General features: G+C 36.1%; 4 protein-coding genes and 1 long non-coding RNA gene across 8 annotated transcripts; 4 read left to right on the top strand and 1 right to left on the bottom strand.

Moving 5' to 3' along the window:
• The first annotated feature begins 4,365 nt into the window (after positions 1 to 4,365).
• LOC142536339 (isopentenyl-diphosphate Delta-isomerase I) lies at positions 4,366 to 7,960 on the top strand. The gene is made up of 6 exons (XM_075641916.1): positions 4,366 to 4,804; positions 5,265 to 5,320; positions 5,693 to 5,784; positions 6,693 to 6,795; positions 6,883 to 7,020; positions 7,489 to 7,960. The coding sequence occupies exons 1-6, from the start codon at positions 4,542 to 4,544 to the stop codon at positions 7,740 to 7,742; spliced, it is 906 nt and encodes a 301-aa protein (XP_075498031.1). The 5' UTR covers positions 4,366 to 4,541; the 3' UTR covers positions 7,743 to 7,960.
• Positions 7,961 to 8,737: 777 nt separating this feature from the next.
• LOC142535966 (uncharacterized) lies at positions 8,738 to 11,388 on the bottom strand. 3 transcript variants are annotated; one of them, XM_075641885.1, is made up of 3 exons: positions 11,176 to 11,388; positions 9,556 to 10,978; positions 8,738 to 9,450 (listed from the first exon to the last, which is right to left on the bottom strand). In XM_075641885.1, the coding sequence occupies exons 2-3, from the start codon at positions 10,752 to 10,754 to the stop codon at positions 8,919 to 8,921; spliced, it is 1,731 nt and encodes a 576-aa protein (XP_075498000.1). In that variant the 5' UTR covers positions 10,755 to 10,978; positions 11,176 to 11,388; the 3' UTR covers positions 8,738 to 8,918. The 3 variants fall into 3 exon arrangements, with proteins under 3 accessions (XP_075498000.1, XP_075498008.1, XP_075497989.1); XM_075641893.1 differs by having other exon boundaries at positions 8,738 to 9,682; positions 9,875 to 10,978; XM_075641874.1 differs by having other exon boundaries at positions 8,738 to 10,978.
• A 33-nt stretch (positions 11,389 to 11,421) lies between these two features.
• On the top strand, positions 11,422 to 11,997 carry LOC142536244 (uncharacterized). The gene is made up of 2 exons (XR_012818141.1): positions 11,422 to 11,797; positions 11,874 to 11,997. It is a non-coding gene; the product is annotated as an uncharacterized LOC142536244 (long non-coding RNA).
• A 1,432-nt stretch (positions 11,998 to 13,429) lies between these two features.
• Positions 13,430 to 19,744, top strand: LOC142535843 (uncharacterized). Its single transcript, XM_075641858.1, has 8 exons — positions 13,430 to 13,593; positions 14,084 to 14,107; positions 14,488 to 14,593; positions 14,758 to 14,826; positions 16,308 to 16,801; positions 17,873 to 18,134; positions 18,605 to 18,813; positions 19,401 to 19,744. The coding sequence occupies exons 1-8, from the start codon at positions 13,589 to 13,591 to the stop codon at positions 19,465 to 19,467; spliced, it is 1,236 nt and encodes a 411-aa protein (XP_075497973.1). The 5' UTR covers positions 13,430 to 13,588; the 3' UTR covers positions 19,468 to 19,744.
• A 934-nt stretch (positions 19,745 to 20,678) lies between these two features.
• LOC142535646 (uncharacterized) lies at positions 20,679 to 22,583 on the top strand. Of its 2 annotated transcripts, none has more exons than XM_075641842.1 (5): positions 20,679 to 20,992; positions 21,275 to 21,510; positions 21,688 to 21,768; positions 21,885 to 22,235; positions 22,390 to 22,583. In XM_075641842.1, the coding sequence occupies exons 1-5, from the start codon at positions 20,752 to 20,754 to the stop codon at positions 22,414 to 22,416; spliced, it is 936 nt and encodes a 311-aa protein (XP_075497957.1). In that variant the 5' UTR covers positions 20,679 to 20,751; the 3' UTR covers positions 22,417 to 22,583. The 2 variants fall into 2 exon arrangements, with proteins under 2 accessions (XP_075497957.1, XP_075497945.1); XM_075641830.1 differs by having other exon boundaries at positions 20,683 to 20,992; positions 22,329 to 22,583.
• The last annotated feature ends 49 nt before the right edge of the window (positions 22,584 to 22,632 follow it).

Below are 22,632 nucleotides of genomic sequence, written 5' to 3'. Positions count from 1 at the left end.
AGGTACTTGTTTCACTTGAGCAGACGGAGTCACTTGAGTAGGATTTGGTTTTCCCTCCTTGCCTTTTCTATCATTCCTTGCAACCGACAGATCCAAGGCTTGTCGAGGACTTTGAGGGTGTACATATCCAAACATATAATATTTAAAATCTGAGAGTAGCAAATCATACAAAAAGCAGGAGGAGATATACCTGATATGTCCAGCTCTGCAGGGATAAGACAACGGTATCTTGTAGTCCACCATGCAAGGTAGTCATCAGAGACTGAAATGGGGGCCTCCACAACAGGGGTCTTAAAATATTCGGCTTGCTCCATTAATTCGATCAACGATAGTGAAGTGAATTTCTTTTGAGACAACTCCGCTTTTATCATTTCGTTCAGGGGGCGAGGCAGATACAATGCGTTTGAAGGCACGGTTGGACACAAACCTAGCTGGGAGGGGTACAAGGTTGGATTGTAAAACTCAAAAATATTGGTACTTTGATCACGTGGGGACACCCCGTCATGTACTAGGAAACGAGGATGTAGGGTGGCAGTCCGCACATTTTTAACCAAGGAAGATACGTCTATCGCTTTACTGGTAACCATATACCCAATCCACGGGTAATCATCGGCTGTGACCGTAAGGAAAGGAGGCTGATGAACTGCTCGAGAGAAGGGCAGAGATCGCATAAAAGTACACACCCCTGCAACAGTGAAAGTACTCTGACAAGTTATGAGTTCCTTCCATGACAACCTCTCAGAAAGAAGGCCGGGCGGGGATTTCAACTCAGGAAAGTAAGAGAACAGCCACATTTGAAGAAACCACATAACCCCATTAAGTCTAGAGAGGGGCACATCATTCACGGCAACGTTCAACCAATGGTAGATCGATCCCAAAAACATTACACCAAGACCGTGTACATTTCCAACGCTCAGGGACCTGGCAAGGGCCAAGTATTCCATAGTCGGCTTACCAGAAGGACAAAAAAGATACTTACATATCAGTACCCACATAAAGGATATACGTTCTTCGCTGGTAGGGGAAGTCCTCTTGAGAGCGCTCCAAGACCTGATAATCTGAGAGTAAGAAGAAGGACTCCAATATTGTTCAGAGAGCTGAGGTAAGTCCCGGGTATCCACCAGGCTGGCAAATTCATTTCCAAGAACGGGAAGACCAGTGAGATGCAAAACGTCTTGAAGAGTGATGGACATAGGGCCACATGGGAGAATGAAAGAATTACAAGGCGGTGCCCATAACCGAATGGCACCCTCGATGAGGTCTAGATTAAAAGTACGATCGGTGGTGGACATTTGGATGAATTGGTAAAGGCCCTGTTTTCGCCACATTCCCCCATCAAACTTTTTCAACCTATCAACCCAAACATTCCAGTTAACATCTCCCCTGGGCAAAGATTTAAATTTGGCAAACTCAAAAGGTGGTACAACGGTGCGATTTAGCAATAAAGCACTTGGCTCAAGGATGGAAAGAGGAAATAGCATGTTGGTGGCCTCGGGGGATAAGGGAATATGACTATAGGAAGGATCAACGGTATAATCAAAGACTTCCACCAAGTTAGAATCACCCTCAGTGATCATCGAAAGTCTGCAAATGACATAAGATTCAAAGTAAGGGGAATTAATACTTAACAAAGTACACCCAGACAAAGAGGAAACCTACCCGGGGGTAGACATCCCAATAACGAATTCGTCGCTAAGCGTAGAGGATTGGTTTCGATATGCTGACGAGTGTGCGCCCACGAGTGAAAGATCACCGGTTATCCCTACAAGGTGAAATACGAAAGGCGTTTCACGTCACAGACAAGAAAATCGAAGAAATATACATTGGTACTGAGAAGAATCACGTGAGCTAAAGTTGCGTATCTAACAGACAAAGAGGAATTGCCAATGTGCAGTAATCATCCTTATGAAGCACTCAAGAACACGTAGCCACACAGAGCAATACTCCAACATAAATTTGAATAGACACAAAATACCATCCGATCGAATCAACCGAGATAATGAAACAAAAAGGGGGATATCTACCTGTTCCTTGTAGTCGCCCGGACGGTGGACGGCGAGTGAAGGAATCACAGACCCGTGAAGAGGAGCTTACACTATTTGGATAACGGCATGGCGATGAGAGAAAACCAAGAGAGGAGAATGAGGGTGGTGGTGCACGCGGTATATCACAGACCGCGGCTCCCAGTAAACCGAAATGATTTGGGCGATGGGCAAAATCGAGGAACGTGGAATGATGAGGCAAATCGATGCTTTTGTTATCCAGCGTAGGCGAGGAGTTGGGGAAGAAGACAATGGAAGGAACGAAGGGAGTGTGGAGGATTTTTAGGGATTTGACGCGGGGATCGAGGAATAAAGTTTGAAAATGAAAGTTGAGAAAGAAACATAAATAAGCCAGGATCTTTTATTGTGAAGGGATTACATTTGTTAAACTCATTTTGAAGACTCCAGGAAGATCGGAATGCTTGGGAAATGTGTGAGGGAATTCCATTTGTTTTGAAAAGGGACATGCGAAAACATAGCCAAATTGGCCCATGGGCCAAATTGGCTACGGGGGGCAATTGTTGTGCCTAATATTTCAGAAGCCCAAAATTCGGCCCAAATGAAATTGCAGTTGGCCCAATGAATCAACGTGATATCAGTTGCTGCCAGTGCCCGACGTGGAAGAACGTTGAGTGATGGGGGAAGGGAAAACTGCTGTGCAGAATGTGACAAAAGTGAGGGAAGGAAATCAGAAAAACCCCCGAAAAAATCAACACAAAAATCTACAGCAAAAACTCTGCAGAATTCCTTATCAATTTTATGCAAAATTTCTCTTATTTGCTCTGTTGTTTATTGTCATTTCCAGCAAGCATTCTATAGATTTTAGCAATGTCCATCCAAGTCTCATGTGAAAGCTTTGTTCGAATTTATAACGGCATAATAAATATTGATGTTGCTTATGAATTCCTCCTTTAATTTCATTATATTTCTCATTTCACGTTCTTATTTTTGGAGCCATTTCGAAGGAATTAGAACAAACGGTCGAATCGAGATTCGCAACGCTTGGTAAACGAAGTCAGATTAATTCACATTCGGCACGAACACGTGCCTGGCACGCCCGCAAATTTTCGCGACAAACAAGTAGTTATTAACTTCAACTTCGATATGTTTCTTTCTTCTTATGCAACTGTTACTAGGATAATTAACAAAATCTCACAGGCAATATAAGTATTTGATAATGAATCATTCAGTTTTGCTAAACACGGTAGCATCTTAAAAAGTTATTGAAGCTTTGTACAATACTTCATCAAGCTTGTTAAACACTAACTCGTTAACTTCTCCAAACTCAAGAAATGTCCCAAAGTCTATTGATATTGTTTAAATTGTTCAAACCGAACTTTAAAAAAGATCGAGTTTGATAAATTATAAACAAAAAATTTCAAATTACTCTTTTTTTATTTAATATTGGGCAAAACAATTTTATTTCAATAGATTATCGACTCAAAATATATATGTTGAACCTCTCAAAGAACGACCCTGAGACGGTGGCCTCCTTGACCTCATAAAAGGTTCGGCCCTAGTGTTGAGATACTAGATGTTTGATTATCTTTTAGTTCGAGCTTTTTGTGTTATTGCTTGAAAGTTTTTCAACCGATTCATAATTTTTTTATAGAAATTATTACAATATTATTCAATTTGTTCCATATATTTAGTCTTATTAAGAGATAAAGACAAATGAGGGGTAATGAGTATGGTCGTCTCCTCTCGATTTTTTATTTTTATAGAGTATTGTGTTAGATAAAATTATTTTATTTCACTTTCTTTCTCCAGAAATTTGCACTTTCCACTTAAAATTTTTAATATATTTTTTATCTCATAACTTCATTTTCCTGACTCTTTTATAAAAGTAATATTTTTCATGAATGATCTAAATAAAAGATTCGTTTCATAAAATATGACCCGTAAGATCTCTCACACAAATTTTTATCCGAAAATCAGCATGAAATTTAGTATCAAAACCAAGCACCGCCTCGTTTTGACATAAATGCAGCCGTCACAATGAAAGATAGAGGGCTCAATATATAATTATGTTAAAATCATTTTTTATACCTAAAAATTCAAATAAAGTTTACTAACATACATAATTTAGATATCCACATAAAAATTTAGACTTGACTCCACCAACTGAATCGTTCATTTGTTGTATTCATAAGTCAAAACATGTGTGTAACTTCATATTTTTCAACATTTGGCTGCGGTCAATTATGGCTGATTTTGACAAGTTTTATGAAAAATTTTGTACATCCCAACAACAATAAAGTACAATAGATAAACAAAATAAAACAACAATAAGTTGCTTTCGATTCAATCCACATTGTATATATCTATACATAACCATCAGGCAATCTGAAATCAAGCTCCAAGATTGCTAGTGGAGAATCCAAGATCGTGATTTAGTGCTCCAAACTTATTTGTTTGTTTGTTTTATTTTTTTATTTTGTTGGGTGAAACCAAGAAAGGGAATACTTTTTTTTTTTTGGTAAAATTCACAGAATAGTAATGTCCTCCATTACTGGCATTCGGTTCCAAAGTTTGTTACCATTCTCCTCCTCCGCTGCGTCTTCATCTTCAATCTCTCCATCTTCGTTGCCATTCAAATCCCTTCTCCTTAAATCGGCATCCCTTTTCAGAGATAATTCCTCGAGGCCCTTTTCGGTCCACGCTTCGTCCCTCACCAACACCCCTTCAACCATGAGTGCTGCTGATGTTTCCGCTGATGCCGGCATGGATGCTGTCCAGAGGCGGCTTATGTTCGACGACGAGTTAGTGATTCTATCTGTTGACCTCTCATTTGTCTCGTTTTGCTTTTTGTTACACTCAATGAGAGGATTTGAGATGGGTTTTTTTTGGTGAAATGGGATTGGATTCTGGGTTGTCTAGTCTGGTATTTGTGGATCTTAAAAATTGAAACTGGGTTTGCTTTGTTGTTTTTTTTTTCCCCACAAAGTGTTAAGAAATATAGAACGTTGATTCATTTGTGATAAAGATGTTTTCTTGAATGTCTGCTTCTTATTTGTTTATTTATTTATTGTGTTTTTTTCAAGACTATCTAATTAGCTTTTGTATCTATTTATTTTTACGTGACAATATGGATCATTTTTCCCATTCCGAGTTTCCTTTTGATTGAGTTCATAGTTTCGGATGTATTTTTCCTCGGATTTGATTTCTGGTCATGCTTTTTTATTGAAAAGGAGTAGTAATATTTGTGTTATTCTTTTGCAGATGCATATTGGTTGATGAGAATGATCGGGTTGTTGGCCATGACACCAAATACAATTGTAAGCCACCACCTTCGATTCTTCTGTAATATCTTGAATGCAAAAAAAAAAAAAACATGTAATTCGATCTATGTACAATCTTGTGAATTTATGCCGCGCACCCATAATCTTTTATTTAGTCATCAAGACATGATCAATCGTGTGGTCATATATGTATGCCTATGTTTCCGAATTACTGCTCTTCAGTATGTTTGATGGTTTACTCGAGGAAAAAATATTCTAGTGGTTCTTGCTGGGTGCATAGAGAGTGGACTGTGATTTTCGATTTTATTCGTTTTCACGGTGTCTCAGATGCAGTTTTAATATGGTACCTGCAGCCTGTTTTAGCTTCGAGTATTGTACTCCTGACCATTCAAGTTTTGTATTATGCAGGCCATCTGATGGAAAAGATCGAATCTGAAAATTTGTTACACAGGGCTTTCAGTGTTTTCTTGTTTAACTCAAAATACGAGTTACTGCTTCAGGTACGTGTTGCCGAGTGAGTTTTGTGCTGGCTAAGTTCTTTGAAGGTCATGCATACAATCTGTTGTTTTAGAATCGGGCTATTTTATCATTTCTCGGGGCACTTGGGTATTCTTAAAAGCAATTAATTTTTGGATATCTTGAAAAATAAGGATTAAATTGGAGCATGTATCGGATATCACTTTTATCTTTACCTAAGTTGTCCATGGCATATCTTTTAACAATTACACAATTCTCTTGCTCTTGAGTTCAGGTTGCCACAGCTCTCTGTGTTTGAATGCGTTTGTGAATTTTATATTTCCCTGTTCTCATAACCATAGTACTACGTGTGTTGTACGCTAATTTTCATGCTTGATCGAACTAAAATTTTGTTTAGTCAAGGCACTGGATAATTCTGAACTTGGAGAGTGCATTATCTGTTGGTTAATAAATCTCAGGTTTCCTCCTTCATGGGCACATCTAATTTCTTGCTCTCGCCGAACTGTTTCTCTCAAATGCTCGACATTAATCATGGACAGTCTTTTTAAAATGTGAATGCCTTTTTGATGAAAAAAATATTTGTTGATCAAGAATAACTGGAACAATCGTAATAGGACCAAGATTTCTCTAGGCCCTAAAGAAGATTGAGGTATAACACTGCTCAGAGAAGGAGTCTGCTTGGTACGATTCACGTCTGATTATGGTATCTCATTGGATGTCCCCGAAGCATTGCACCACTAAGAATCAATTGAGACCTACTTAATAAATTGTTTTTTTTGGTCAACGTAATTTAGAAATTTCTGAAGATGTCGATCTTCCGTGAAATTTGCCTCCTATTAATTTCATCTCAACTAGCTAGTGTTACTTCACGAATTTCATGTCTGTCTGTGAAGGAATGCTTACATGATCTATTATGTTTGTTTTCGTGCAGCAACGATCAGCAACAAAGGTGACGTTTCCTTTGGTGTGGACCAACACCTGCTGCAGTCATCCTCTGTACCGAGATTCCGAGCTTATCGAAGAGAATGCTCTCGGTATTTTTCTCGCTTCGCATTTAAACTAAGGAGTTAATTTTTGTCCAACAGCAATTTTGACTCTAACCCAATTTTTCATTTTAAAAGGGGTGAGGAACGCTGCTCAGAGAAAGCTCTTGGATGAACTGGGTATTCCTGCTGAAGACGTCCCAGTCGGTCATTTCACTCCGTTGGGTCGTATGCTGTACAAGGCACCATCAGATGGGAAATGGGGAGAGCATGAACGTAATATTTCATACTTCTAGTCATTATTATCTATTGCCATGGAATTGTTTTGTCACTTATCTACTACCATTTGCTTTGCCAAAAAATCCACCCGAAAAAATTCTTAACTTTCAGAGTAATTTTTCTAAAATGCTACTCTGAGCCCCCAGGCCCCAAATCTGTCAAGCCACCATCTTCGCTTCATCTTAGCAATCTCTCATTTCAATTTTAACAGCAGCTTCGTTTTGGGGCATCTTACCAGACCAACCTTAAAATTACCTATCAACATTGCTATGGCAGACTCAACGGGAGGGTGAATGCTCTCAAGAGAAATTTCATGTCTAATTTTTTAAAAATATACAAGTTATCCCACAGTCGATCTAGCTGCCCCCCTAATTTCATCTCCTCCCCTGAACATTTAGTTGCAATCTTGATTGCTCGAGGCACTATGTGTGTCTGACTCTGATCAATGTTATTTGACACATGCAGTTGATTATCTTCTCTTCATTGTTCGGGAAGTTAATGTGAACCCAAATCCTGATGAAGTGGCTGATGTAAAGTACGTGAACCGAGAGGAGCTGAAAGAGCTCTTGAGGAAAGCTGATGCGGGCGAGGGGGGACTGAAGCTATCACCATGGTTCAGATTGGTCGTGGACAACTTCTTGATGAAGTGGTGGGATCATGTGGAGAAAGGAACTCTCAAGGAAGCAGCAGACATGAAAACAATTCACAAGTTAACTTAGAAGATCTACCAGGAGTGAGTGAATATATGATGCTACTATGGTTGTCTAGGTGTCTTTTCTTGATATCATCGGTTGGTTGTTTGAAGCAATAAGTTAAAACCTTGTCGGATTTACTCGAGTTGGATCAGTGTCCCTTGATTTCGAACTACATTATCTTTGTTTAGACTTGTTCCCATATTGATTCGGCTTCAAATGGATAGTGAGTCTGTTGTCTGTCATCTTCCATTGTCATTAGCGGTCTGTTAAAATTGGATTATAAATCTGAAATCTCGTCTCACGCTTGAGGCATTTGGTGTCAAATAAGTTGTAAGCAATTTTGTTGATTGACATTGGACTATTGTTTCTACCAAAAATCCGTTTGGTAACATGGTTCATTTGATGAATATTTTATGGATAAGTATACCATAAATTCTGATAATAGAATTTGAAATACAATTCATTTTTATTTCAAGAACTAAAATGTATGGGGTGATTATATGTTTGTAAAGTACAGATCCATGTATTAAAAAATTTCCATTGAAAAATGAAATTGATTTTTAAAGAATAAGTTGCCTCGTTTTAATATTTAGAAACATATTTTGATTAACAAAAGTTGTCGTTCTTCAGGCATATTAGAAAAGCTTTAAATTTGAGATTTTTGAAAAACTCTAATTTCAACTTAATTAAATACTTTTAAAAGCACTAAAAAGACCATTCAAACACAAATCAAATTATAAAATTTTTAAGGAAAACAATTTAAAATCCAAAGGCACTCTAGTCGATGTCATGATGTGACCACAAAATTAACATATTTACCTCTAATATTAAAAATAATAAAATTTACTATAAAATAACAAATATTTTTTTTTAAAAAAAATACGAAACATTTTATGGGTATAATGAAACTCTGTACATATTCGATTATTTTTTACTCCTATATTGGATGATAAAAAATATATATATTAATTTTTTTGGCATGATAACAAATGTAAATACATTCTCTAAAATATATAAGTCTTATGAGTGATGCCCCTAAAACTCAGTTGCATTCTGTAAAATATTTTGCTCATTAAAAAAATTATATATAAATATTGAATTACACATATGTTCACGTTCCTCCAATTACTACTTTATGTTAATCATCAGGCATACGTGCTGCGAGTGTAGTCACTGCTATTTCACCAACTGCTCACGTTTCTACGTCACCATAGCTCTCCGCATTCCATCAATAACATACTTGCAAGTAAGCTTATTTGGTTCAAAACCTATTTTTGTCATCCTATCTTGGAACTCCATCAACTTAGCAAGATCTCCTTCCATGGAGAGCATTCTTACAAGAGCATTATAACATTCTGAATCAAAGATTTGAAATTCCTCAGCGAAGAGTTTCAACAATTTTTCGGCTTCAACGAAATTTCTCTCTTTGCATTGCCCATTCGTCACAGTTCTACAAATTTCAACATCTGGGGGCAAGCCGGATTCAACCATTTCTTGCATCAAGAACTGTCCCTCCATGGTTCTGTTTGATCCACACAAACCTCTAATCATACCTCTGTATGAATTCAGATTTGGTTTCATATCCATCGATACCATCTCCGCTTTCAGTTTTAATGCCTCCTTCGCAAAATTACCTCTACAAAGAGAACCAATCAACTCATTATAGATTTCCTCGCTAGGGACACCACCATTTTGGCACATCTGATCCAAAAGAGACATTGCTGCAAATGGCCTGTTCTCCTTGCATAAAGCAAGGATCAAATACAAATACACATCATGAGAGACTGTAACTCCCATGCGTGTGATCTCTAAAATAAGATTCAATGCGGAAATCAACCTATCTTGATCTTGGTATCCTTTTATGATAATCCAACAAGTGAAGTTATCAGGGCGAATCCCACTTCCAATCATGTCAAACAACAAGGATCTTACCTCTTTCATCATTCGCTGCTTGCAATATCCATCTACGAGAGTATTATAAGCAAAAACATCTGGCTTCAACTCGCGATTAACCATCAAATGGAACAACCGATGAGCCTCTCTCACACTACCTCCCTTACAAAGACCATTTATCAGGGATGTGAACGTGATTAAATCAGGATTTACTGTTCTCGTAGTCATTATATTATACAAATAAACTGCATCCTTTAACCTACCCGTCTTGCAATAGCTATCAATAAGCATGTTGTATGTCACGACATCAGGGTCAAATCCTTGATCTTCCATCCTCTCCAAGAATTCATTCACTTTGTCCACATTTCCCTCCTTGCACAACACATGAGTCAATATATTAAATGTGCACGCATTAGGATGCACCCCAATATTCTGCAGTTTTTCATAAACATCCCAACATTTTTCTCCACAGTCAACCTTAGAAAGCCCATTTAACAGACAATTGATAGTGATGAGGCTAGGAACGAAGCCGAGATTTAACATTTTTCTAAATGTTCTAAAACTTTCTTCAACCATACCCTTTTTAAGATAAGCCTTGATGAGCATGTCAAGTACAACAGGGTCCCAATTACATTCATTTGAACATGAAATCAAGTTCTTGTACACACTCAAGCTCCATAAAACATTTCCGTTTCCTTTCATTTCCACCAATTCTAACAAAAGCTTCATTGCTTGCTTAAAATTTTTAGACCATACCAAATTATGAATCATGATGGAATAATTGTGCTCATTTGGTTCGAGACCCAAATATTTTTTGACCCATTTGAAGAAAGTGAGTGCTGTACATGAATCAGACTGGCATCTCAACAAAACTCTTGAGAATTCAAGGTTCGTGAAATTACTAAACAATCCTTTCTGTTGAAGATGGTCCCAGTAGACACAATCCTTTTTCTTAAGGGAAGAGCATACGAGGGTCACAATATTATTTGGATTTTCGGTACTGGGAAGAAAGTTGTAAAGTGGGTTGGGTATCGGTTTGCCGTTGATAGTTTGCAGAGCAGATGGATTCCTGACTTTTGCGGAAACAATTTGTGTCACTTGAGAAAGTGGAGGTAAGGGGGTACTTAATTTAGCACGACTCATGACTGAAAATCATTGTCACACAAAATTTATACAAGGCGAGCTTGAATTGAGAAAGCGAGTGTACTAAAATGGGAACACTAATAAATTGCAGAGATGGACAACTAAATAGGACTCAATCGTACCAAATTACCAAGTAACAATCCTCCAGAAGTTAGCAATCATCATTAAATAGATCTTGGAAAACTGTGAAGAAACTCACGGGAGAGGAATTTTTCTCCTTCGAGCTGAGTAGGAAAAAAGACATAAATTAGTTAACACGCTAAATTACTCCATCTATATATTCAAAGCATAAAAAAATTTCACACCGCAAATACCGAAAGAAAGGGAAAATATTGAAACTGACAAGAAAAATGCAATGAATTAAATGAATTATTAGGCAAAAAATAAAAACCATTAAAGTTCAACAGGTTAAGGCACCCACCACATAGGCAATTCATCAAACAGGTGCCAATCATCTTGAAAAACAACAGTAGTACATATAGAAAATCATTGCTATGGGGAGTGGATGTGTAGAGTTCGGCAGATTGCATGTGTTCGCCAATGTAAACATTCAATTAGCCACACATTAACCCGTAGCGTTTCATATGAATATAACAAAGAACACAAATTCAATGAAGGTTTTATTCTTATTAGTTATTACACTTGAACGAGGACAGGGTATCTCAATCGCATATATTAAAGTTTAACTCTTTATGTTTTTATAATTTGATAATAAAATACCAATTATGTCAAAATCATCTGTCTTATTTTATTTAAACTACTACCATATATATATATTGTATGCTTGTATATTTCGTTTTTTAACAAAAAAAATAAGTAAATATTTTGTTAAACCATTTCACATATTTATTCACGTTTTCTCTCGTAAGAATGACCAATAGGTTATATAAAAAAATTGACCAATAAGTTGAAAAGTATTAGTTCCAGGATTACGTGCCCGGTGCCCCAGAGAATCAACCAGAGTGGAAAAGATAAATCAATGTGGAAAGACAAGAGTCCTGGCCTCAAGATCCTTTGGCTTTGGACCTTCGGAACCGCAGCTGGTAAGTGTTTTGCTTCCATGTTTGTATGTGTAACGATGATACAGTATAATCTGATCTGTCGTGGGGTTGGTCGCAGTGCTGGTGACGAATGTTGTGAGGACAAGGATGAGAGATATGGATCAATTCATCAACAACGCCGTCGACGCCCCCCAAGACGAAAAACCCACCGGCACGACCATTATTTCTGACGACCCCAATGGCAGCGTATTCGAGGAGAAATCATAGCCTCTCCGTTCCATTTTACGAAATACTTGTCTCATTCTGCGTGCCAGATGTTCGATAAATTTCCCAAGTGGTGGGTGCCTAATTAGCTTGTGTAACGACGAAACAATTCATGTTTCTGTTTTGGTGTCTCACCATATTTTTTTATTTTAATAAATGAATCGTTTTTTTGCAAACATGTTGGAGGCAGTTTTTATTTTTAATATTATAAAATAAAATGACTTTACTAAAATATTACAAGACCAGTGGTAACATTAATAACATATTTAGCTTATATTTGATTTGAATGATAAAATAATGAAATGATTAAGAGAAAAATTATAAAAATAATGATTGAATTAGATAATGATAAAATAATATTATATTTGATATGATTGTTAAGAATGAGATAAATAATAATCTTTTGATTAATTGACAAAATTGTCTTTCCAGTTTTGTGGCGGCGGTCGACGGTGGTCGGCCGGCCGGAAGCGTCGGCGGTCGGCGACGGGCGACGGTGGTCGGTCGGCGGTCGGTGGAGGGAAGTGGTTGTGAGTTTGGATTTAAGAGAATTGTAAAATTGGAAAAAAATATGATGAATTAAGAGTGATATAAATAATCCTAGGGGGTGAGGAGTGATTATTTTATCACATATAATATAACCTAATCATTCATAGGAGTGATTGACTTGGTTAAATAAAAAACGTATCAAACATGTGATTAGGTGGGTTGTTCACCTAATCACCCCAACTAAACGCAGCATTAAGAGATATCATAATCCAAAAGCTAAATACTTGACGAAAAAAAAAAGATAAAATTATTTCAGAAAAAATGTGTTACAAAATTTAGATGTGTATTATTTGTTGGTAACTAAAATGTAATTATTTTATTAACGAAAGATGTTGGAAAAATTTAAATTTAATCTTATATATCTTTCCAATATTAGCATTTTTTAAAACGAAAATCTTTCGTAAGATCAACAACCATACATGTAAATAAGGGTGTAATCGAGTCGATTCGAGCTCGAGTATTATATTACTGGAGCTCAACTCGGAAAAATTAAAATACTTGAACTCTAGATCAACTCGATAACGTATCGAGTTACTCGAGCTCGAAAAACTCGATTCCGAATTTTTTACAATTTTAAATAAATAAAATATTATATATATACATATGTATATATATAAGTACCTAAAATAATAATATATGTTATTTATTATTATTGTTATGATGAAGATATGGTTTAAATTCGTTAAACTATAAGGGGCTCCCAGCATTTTCCAAAGAAGCAGGGTGTCGTATGCTATTTTCAACTTTTGGTCATTTTTTTTTATATAACCTATTGGTCATTCTTACGAAAGAAAATCCCCTTTTCTCTCGTGAAGTGGGATCCACACGATATTAGCAGTACCTCGTGCATTAGTTATTGTACTTCTCTTTCCGCGATCTGAAACAATAAATGCGGGTTTCCAAGAAAGTATCGACACCTATTTCTCTCTTTTACCACTCATCCTCTTTTCTCTTGGCATCGCGAATCGCTGTGATTTTCTTCGGACTCGTCCCTCTCCTCAATTCTCCGAACTTTGGTTTATGAGGTACAAATATCCCTTTTCAATCCGTTCTTTTTGTAGAATTTCGTTTTTCATCTTATGATTTTGTTTTAAATTTGTCCGATTTGTATTTTTGGATCTACCGTTTTCGCCTTTTAGACGTCTAATCATTTAGAAATTTTGGTCAATGAATTGAGGGTTGGATAGTAGTTTTTCTTGTGAAAGATTTGATCTTGATTTCCCTGTACTCTGTGATCGTTCTGGATTTGTATAGCGGAAGCGGGTATCTTTCTCATTTAGCTTACAGTGAAATCAATATTTAATCTTGATCACTCTGTTATCGTTCTAGGTTTGTATAGCGGAAGAGGGTGTCTCTCTCATTTAGCTTAGATGTTTCTTGATGGTTTTTTTATTTCTTTGGAAGTCAAATCTTTTACTCAGATCTGATAGTGGATCGCTTTTATTTGGGGTTCGTTAATCGTTATTAATTGTGTTAGTGTGTTTACTAATTTTAATATTTTTGCCACTTGTGCAGCTCGAAGGAGAAACCCACTCTCGGGTAAGTTTTTTGACCACCAATTTAATAATTAGTTGATGATGATTGCTGTCTGATTTTGTTGTATAATAATGTGTGAGCGCTTTATATTTTGTCCATGTACAAGTCTGGTTTAATCACGGGTTTGCATCCATTCAAAGTTTGGTCAATAAGTTTTTATTTTTTCAGAAACCATGGCAAATTTCTATTTTGTTCTCTTGTGGGAAACATGTTGTTCTTGGTTTTGGTTTTAGTTGATTTTTCTGCGTCTCTTGTTATTTCTTAAAGAATCTGAAGTAGCCTTTGTAGCTGAAACTGATATGCTTTTACATGCATTGATTGGATTGCAACAATGTTTTCTAAGCTTATTTTCATTAATGTAATTTTCAATGTTGAAATTACAGTGGCACGCGGATTAAGACCCGCAAACGGAATATTTCAGCGCCGCTGGACCCTGCAGCATTTTCGGATGCAGTGGTCCAGGTCTATTTGGATAATGCTGGTGATCTGGTACTTCTTCTTTCTCACTGCTTTTTTCATATTTAGTTTCACAAATCAGTTATCCCTTAAATCTTGGTTGCACTGCATGCGTACACATTTTGGATATATTTGTCCTCTGGACAGGGGCTGGATGCAGGCCTTAGACGATACTTATGTGAATGTATTTTATTTAGGAACTTGTTGCCAAGACCATTGAATCTTCAGATTTGAATTTCTCTAGATACGGTGACACTTTTTTTGAGGTTAGTTTATTCTATTCAACTTCTGTTTTACCTTGTGTAACTTTACTCGCAGTGTAGTTTTGGCACACCTTTGTTAGAAATAAATTTGTGCTACAGCCTTCCTGTTTGATTGAGAAGAATCTCATGGTTCTAAACTAATCATTAGGATTACAAATGAAAAGTTTGTCTATGAAGAGCCAGTCTAACTGTGTTTGTGTTTATGAATGATATATTATCCTGTGTAGTGCTAATTGAAAGGGTCTCATAGGTAAGTGCTACACCTATGAGGTCTCTTGTTGTGGGACCCATGGTTATGGTGCAGAATTTATATCCATGTGAAATCCCTAGTATATAAAATATTCAAGAGGTGTGTTTATGAAATAACAGAACCTTTGTATTCAAATGCATGTTAAATATCTTAGAGTGGTGTCCACTTTTTGTAGACATGAGTTGAAGCTTTACCAAGAATATTCATTGGAACCATACTTTTTCTGTTACATGACAAGTGGGAAAGCATGCAATTTTTCATTCTTAGATTCATGCAATTTCTCTCATCATGTTAATAGCAGTGTTCTAAATGGCGGTGCACCGCCTACGCATGAGGCGGGTGTTTTAGGCAGACTAAGCTATACGGCGTTGGGCGTTGAGGAGGCAGGTCGAGGCGGGCGAGGCCGGCAGTCAAGATTTTTAAATTGTAGTCAACAAATTTTAAAAATCTAGTCAAAGTCAACTAATTTTAAATCTCAAAACCCTAACACACCCAACTTTCTTTTTTTTACTTTTAGTTTTCCCTCTAAACTCTCAAGTCTCAGCCACTAAGTCCACCACACACTGGGTGTATATGTAGATGATTTGGAAAATTAGTTATGTTTAGTAGTCTAGTACTTGTTCTAATGATGGATAATGGATTGAAACTTTGAAATTTAAACTTAGTTTATTGGTAAAAGTAAAATATTATTTTTTTGGCATAATAACATTAATATGATGATGAATCTTTATTAATTATCTTGTTAGTTTGCATTTATATATTTATTTGCACATTATCTAGATGATATTATACTGTACGAAGCTTCTTTGTGCTTAAACACTATTTAATTACACATCTTACATAAAAAATGATGACTATCTGTGATTATATTGCATGATTGTATATGATTATCTATAAAAAATTACTTAAAAAATTCAACCGCCTAGGACGCCAAGGCGGTAGGCGGTCACCGGCCGCCCACCACCGCCTTCCGCCATTTACAACCTTGGTTAATAGACGATTGGAAGGAAATGCTTGGCATCAAAGGTGTTTCTTCTCTGAAACATAGTTGATTTAGTTTATTGAGCTTTGACTGATTCACCCCAAAACCATCCATTCAATTACATGTTTTAATTTAAATACTTACCTTATTAGTCTGTTATATCAATTTCAATTTTTCCTCTAATTTAGATCTGTATGATATGTTTTGTGATATCTTTCCTTAACCTTTTTTTTGGTTTTTGCATGGATGCAGGTGGTCTTTAGAGGGGCCCGCACACAACCTGGCACAATAAAACCTGATGAAGGAGAGCTTCACCCATACTCTATAATTGACTGTGAGCCAAAGCGTGAAGTGATTTTGCCATCTGTGATATATATACAGAAGATCTTGAGGAGGAAGCCTTTTCTCATTAAGAATCTTGAAAATGTTATGCGAAGATTCTTGCAGTCCTTGGAGCTTTTTGAGGATGATGAAAGAAAGAAGCTTGCAATCTTCACCGCCCTTGCCTTTTCCCAGAAGTTGTCTGGCCTTCCACCTGAAACTGTTTTCCAGCCATTGCTCAAGGATAACCTTGTTGCCAAAGGGATAGTTCTCACTTTCATCACTGAATTCTTCAAGGAATATCTTGTTGATAATAGCCTTGATGACCTGATTTTAATCTTGAAGCGGGGTAAAATGGATGACAATCTTCTGGACTTTTTCCCATCTGGAAAGCGGACACCTGAAGCTTTATCTGAGCATTTTACGTAAGGTTTTCACTCCCTTGAGTTGCAATTTGTGTTTAATGGATGTTATCCTTACCAGCTATACTGTAGCTCAGTAAATTATCACCTCACATATAGCACAAACTATATTATATGATGGTGATGACACAATTTAAACATAATCTTGTTTGCTCTGACCCATTGTTGGAAACATGGCTAAATTCGAAAAAAGCAAAGAGTTTTTCCTCGTGTAAGCTGATCATAAAGTGCTTTAGTTTGATTGATTCTTGATGTTTAAGTCGACTGTTTATCTTTAAGCTGTGGAGGTAAAGTCAAAATACTTAATTTTTAAAAAACTCTAGATTGCAAAGCTCTCCATATCATTCTCACCAATAAGAGAAGACGGAAATTTTCCACTTTTTGTTCACATTCATTGTAATTGGAATACCTGCATCTATTGTAGTCTGTTGGCATTGTCAATATTTTCTTTTATTACATGATCTAAAACCCATTACCTCTCCATTCATGGGTACAGTTGATGCCACTCGAACCAGGTGGGTGCAATGTGATTGCATTATTAATGTGTATTATGACAGAATTTTTGTATGAACGGCATCATTGGGTGTGGAGATGCCAAAAAATTTGAAATTATTAGCTGTCAAGTTTTGCAAGGTGATTTAATGTTAATTTCATTATGCAGCTTGATTGTCCCTTCAGTTGTCCTGTACCTTTATTTTTAATTCCATCAATATTTTTCAAAATCTAATGTGAGACTTCTCTATCATGAAACACTGTTGTGTTAACAAACTCAAGAAAAATTAAACTCAAAAAGAAAATAAAAAATCTGTAGGTTTGGAATAAATAGAGTTTTGAGTAAAATTTTGTTTGCTATGGCTTCAGTTCAAATGACATAATTGGCGAAAAATTCTGTCCTGTTGCTAGAGATTATGGCAGCATTTCACAAAGCTACCTAGTGTCGAAAACTACTATTAATTGGTTCTCATTACTTTTAGGTTGTTAATTGTGTAGATTGCAATATCTTGTTCAAAACTAAAATAGGAAAATCTGCAAGGCTTACTCAATGTATTGATTTTTTTATCTGTCTTTTCTCAGAAAGGAAAAACTTCTCTTGGTGGTGGAGTATTATGAAAAAAAGATGTTTGAGACGAAGCTTAAGGAGATGAAATCTGCTCTAACTAGCCAAATAGCAGAGGAAGCTGATGTATCCGAAGTCATAGAAACCGTCAAGCAGCACGTGAAAGATGCCAAACTCCCAGATGTTGAGGTTGTGCGGGTTTTATGGGATGTCATGATGGATGCTGTGCAATGGTCTGGAAAGAATCAGCAGCAGAATTCTAATTCAGCTTTGCGCCAGGTACATCATAATTGTCTGATATGCTACTTGTTATCAAAGATAGTACTTGAGGGAAAAAAAAAAAGATAGTACTGGCTATTAGTCACATATTTGATAAAAAAAATTGAGATCATATCTATGTGACTTGGTTTCTTCTGGTAAATAACTGTTGATTATGTGCATTGAATGGTAATCGGATTATCGTTACCCTTGCTGTTTTAATCCCAAGCTTTATTAGCATTTAGCATGTTAGTATGATTCCATGTTTTAAAGTATGGGTTGATACCGCCAGTCTGTGCTATAATCTAAATCAATTTGAAAACCTGCTGTGTTATGTGTATTTTCTAATTTCATTCAGATTCATTACTTTATGACTGTGATTAGAACTTAAAGGGCATAATTGTAAAAAAATGATTTGAAAATTGTGTGGTAACCAATTCTCTGCTCAAGAAACAACTAAATTGAAATCCAATATGTACTTGCATACTCAGGTAAAAACATGGGCTGAATTGTTGAATGCCTTCTGTACGACTGGGAAGCTCGAGCTTGAACTGATGTACAAAGTCCAGATCCAGTGTTACGAAGATGCTAAATTGATGAAGCTGTTTCCTGAAATAATAAGGTCCCTTTACGATCAGGATGTTCTTGCAGAAGATACCATTCTTCACTGGTTCCGTAAAGGAACGAACCTTAAGGGCAGGTATGTTACTTTTTATGAAATAGCAATCACAGAGCTGGTTTTCTACTCATTGTCCTTGTCTACCTCTTTTTTTCTGAAGGAAAAAAATCAGTTTCTGGAGTGGTACCGACTATTTCATAAATCTTTTTCTTAAAGCTCTAACATTGTGTTCTTTCTGTACTAAGAAATCTGTAAAATCGTGTCTTAACTTGTCCGTAAATTAACTGTTAACCAGTAAAACTATAATTTAATCGGGACTCTGGTGCACGTACTTGAAAATCACTTGCACAAATTCTAGAGTATCTACAGTCATATGTACTCCTTCGCGGCTAAATAAAATCATTATACTGGATGACCTATTTGTGAGCACTTGTTACTAGTTTTTCTTAATGAAATAGGTTGCATGTAATCAAGCATGGGGAATTCAATTTCTTAGACAAAATTCCCCTCGGCTCCCTTGCGATATTTCTGTCTTAGTTTGGCATGAAAAAGTGACGCGATGTTTCGATCCTTTACATCATATACCCTAGTGTTTACATTCATTATTCAGTTATTGCTTGTGTTTCTTTCTACTCAAGGATCTTTGTTTTCATTATAAATATGTACAGGCAATCCTTTGTGAAGGCATTGGAGCCATTTGTGAAATGGCTGGATGAGGCAGAAGAAGAAGAATGAAAAAAAGTTGGTGGTTATCAAAATCATAATGATATTACTAAATCTGTGTGGGACATTATTATCTGCTATGACTAATTCAACACTGTTTGTTATCCCTTCCCGTTGAGTTTGGCACTTAAGTTGCTTGTTGAAGTATTTGATGAATTTATGTTTGAATTTGTGAGAAATATTACGTACCGCATGGGAATGGAATCATGGAGTTCCGTTTCTCATTTCATTATCACATGAGATCGAACTTAATGAGTATTATTTTTCATTTAGATATAGATTGGATCGATTCGTGTACCTATCCAACTATAAATTTGTGTATTATCTGTTGCAGAAGTCACGCTTGCCAAAATGATCTGTTTTATGAGGCAGCTAATTAAACTAATTGAATCCATTCACGGTCTCGCACCCTTTCCTCACGAATATAGGGAAGTATGTTCTTTTTCCTTTTGTTTTTCTGAAAATAAATTTGACCATGTGGTTATGAAAACATATATAAAAAAATAATGAAAATTGTATTTTAATAAAATTTCCCATCTTTATTCAATTATTATTTTAGTTAATGTTTAGCCCTATCTTAATTCATGATATCTAATTATATGACCCCATTTATGTAAGTTTAAAATTTTTAAAAAATCTTGTTGTACGATGATATCATTTTCAGCAACAAATTTTGCGTGAGAATTTTTAACATCTTTTATTCTCAAATAGAAAAATAGGTAAACCATCAAAAATATTTATTGATAAAGGTTTAATATCCAAAAAATTCCCGAAGTAAAATTTTATCATGAAGTAACTAGTTTTAACATAAAGACCAAAATTACCAAAAATTAATATTTCCTAAAAACTATCTTTTTAAAAAAAAATAAAGTTTTTGGATTACATGAGTTTTTAATTGGTGAGGGTAAAAAAACCCTTCTAACTTAACTATTCCAATTAAACTACTTCAAAGTTATTGTTGATTACATTAATATAATTTCTTAATAAAGAAAATTGATTTCTAATATATCATGTAATAATATTTAAATAAAATTGTATTATAAATTTATTTGGGTATTACAGAATCTGAGTTATTTTTTTAAAACAAAAAAAAAAAAAAAACAAAAAGAAAAAAATTCCTACTCAAGTTTCCATTATAATGACGTGGTTAAGCTATGCACAACCAGATTTCACACCTTATCCAACAAGGCTACCTTTGTGGAACAAAATAAACACACAAACTAAGATATTTAAGGGCTTATCCACAAATTCAAATTCTTCTTGCAAATTCAGAATGGGAAGATTTATTACAAAGACATGAGCCCTTGTGTCACAGCTTTCCCAGCCAACTCTTATGCTTGTTCTCCCTCCCCCTGTGCTTCAAATTTGACACTTTTATCACCATTCCATTCATTTAACTGCAGTAGAACTACTATTGCTGCTGCTGCTGCTCCTCATAGCGGTAGTAGTGGTATTAGTATCTTTCATTATGGCCGGAATGAGCAGAACTCGAAGGCTTCGTTCCATCATTTTCGTCACAATTATGTTTCTTTACGAGGTACCGGTCTCCTGTCGAATTATCGGCTTCATGGAATGATCATATACCGTTATACATGTTTTTGTCTGAGAAAAATGTACAAGAATCATTTTCGAAAGTAAGTTGTAATCATCACTAGGCAGTCAAGAACCTTAGTAAGCAGAGCGAGATACAATCAAGATTCTGCATGTTGTATATTAAAATAATACAAGTTTTTAGAAAATTTAAAAGCGGTGACTTTCTCTACTGTCCCGTCTTCCTTCAGCACTCGCTCTTATTAGCGTATTGTTGTGATTACTGCAGTGACAAATGAGTCTTCTAGAGCTGCAACATCTGAGGTGTCTACGGATGCAAACACCGAAACATCCGAAGCAGACAAGATTGTTGATGGAATGGACTTTGGTGAGCTTTGTAATGAGTTTGAGTGCGTAAGCAGCCCATCTGTGGAATCCACTGCTCGACAACTTGCTCGCGACATTCTTGAACTTCGGCAAGGAAATCGTGCTCTGGGTGTCTTCGCCGTTTCTGTCAAGTACAGGGTACTGGATTATGCATTCTACGTTTGTGATGATCATTAAGCTTATGTTGTGGGGAAAAGATGAAGATTCTTGGATCATATTTAACGTCCATATTCTGCTGTATCTCAGGGCATAGGATTTCACTGTTGAGTTTTAATTGTTTAAATTGGTTCTGAAAAGAGAAATAAATAAATGCAGGATCCAGTGAGAAGTTTTACTGGTAGAGAAAAGTACAAAAGACAGTTGTGGGCAACAAATGCACTAGAGAATCCCAAAGTGGTGAGTTATTCTGTAATATTATGAGAAATATTATCTGTGGAGTTGAAAATTTAACCATACACATTTGAAGATGAATTACGAAATCATTCTTACAGCCAGTGTGTTTGCTTGCACAGACTGTGCAGGAGATGGTGATGTTGTCAACAAGTGAGTTAAATATCAAGTGGACTGTGAGAGGGAAGCCCAAGTCTCCAATTTTTAGTGTTGTAGGAGACTTGGTTGTCAAAGTGAATTCAAAATTCATTCTAAATCAGATCAGTGGGCAAGTAATCGAGCACAAGGAGACCTGGGATTTGTCTGATTCGTCGCCTATAGTTCAATCATGGTTCTGGACTTCAAGACGACTATTTGCCACGGTTCAAACAGGAAAAGATGTCTCTGAATTCATGAAGGACTTGACTAATGGCTTCCAAACAGAGGATACGAATACAGAAATCTATCCAGATCCTTCTGGTGATCCAACAAAGGTGAAAGTCCATTACACAGAATCCTTTCCATAATTTTTTTATATGATTTGTTCCGTTTACTTGACCGATATATACTGTTATTTCTTGATCCAGTTTTTCCAAGGGGATGATGGGTTTCAGAGAGATTTATACCAGGTTGCATTATTTCTTGCAGTTGCCTATTTTGTTGTACAGTTCTTGAGGACAACTCTGTAAAGGCACACTCGAAAATGTTTGCTATACGGATGCAACAGAGAGTTACGCTGAGATTTCGCAATGGGATTCCATTTGATGTGAGTTTCATCTTAGTAAATTTTTTTGTAACTAATGTTTGTTACAATATTCTGTGAATATATTTTGTTTACCTTATACTCGCATCCAAAATGTTTGTCAAACAATATAAATTAAGGAAGCATAA

This window comes from Primulina tabacum, chromosome 1, assembly GCF_025594145.1.
Source record: "Primulina tabacum isolate GXHZ01 chromosome 1, ASM2559414v2, whole genome shotgun sequence".
In the NCBI taxonomy this organism is placed as follows: domain Eukaryota; kingdom Viridiplantae; phylum Streptophyta; class Magnoliopsida; order Lamiales; family Gesneriaceae; genus Primulina; species Primulina tabacum.
The sequence above is the reverse complement of the archived record's forward strand: the minus strand, read 5'-3'. Positions and strand labels throughout refer to the sequence as shown.

What these genes read in the sequence shown, in the direction of transcription:
- LOC142535646 (XM_075641830.1), top strand. Translation starts at nt 20,752, where the DNA reads ATGAGCCCTTGTGTCACAGCTTTCCCAGCCAACTCTTATGCTTGTTCT. An exon ending in CCGTTTCTGTCAAGTACAGG is followed by an intron (nt 21,511 to 21,687) that starts GTACTGGATTAT and finishes AAATAAATGCAG; the next exon opens with GATCCAGTGAGAAGTTTTAC. An exon ending in CTTCTGGTGATCCAACAAAG is followed by an intron (nt 22,236 to 22,328) that starts GTGAAAGTCCAT and finishes TTCTTGATCCAG; the next exon opens with TTTTTCCAAGGGGATGATGG.
- LOC142535843 (XM_075641858.1), top strand. An exon ending in ACGGTGACACTTTTTTTGAG is followed by an intron (nt 14,827 to 16,307) that starts GTTAGTTTATTC and finishes GCATGGATGCAG; the next exon opens with GTGGTCTTTAGAGGGGCCCG. An exon ending in GGAACGAACCTTAAGGGCAG is followed by an intron (nt 18,814 to 19,400) that starts GTATGTTACTTT and finishes AAATATGTACAG; the next exon opens with GCAATCCTTTGTGAAGGCAT.
- LOC142535966 (XM_075641874.1), bottom strand. Translation starts at nt 10,754, where the DNA reads ATGAGTCGTGCTAAATTAAGTACCCCCTTACCTCCACTTTCTCAAGTG.
- LOC142536339 (XM_075641916.1), top strand. Translation starts at nt 4,542, where the DNA reads ATGTCCTCCATTACTGGCATTCGGTTCCAAAGTTTGTTACCATTCTCC. An exon ending in CGGCTTATGTTCGACGACGA is followed by an intron (nt 4,805 to 5,264) that starts GTTAGTGATTCT and finishes ATTCTTTTGCAG; the next exon opens with ATGCATATTGGTTGATGAGA. An exon ending in AATACGAGTTACTGCTTCAG is followed by an intron (nt 5,785 to 6,692) that starts GTACGTGTTGCC and finishes GTTTTCGTGCAG; the next exon opens with CAACGATCAGCAACAAAGGT.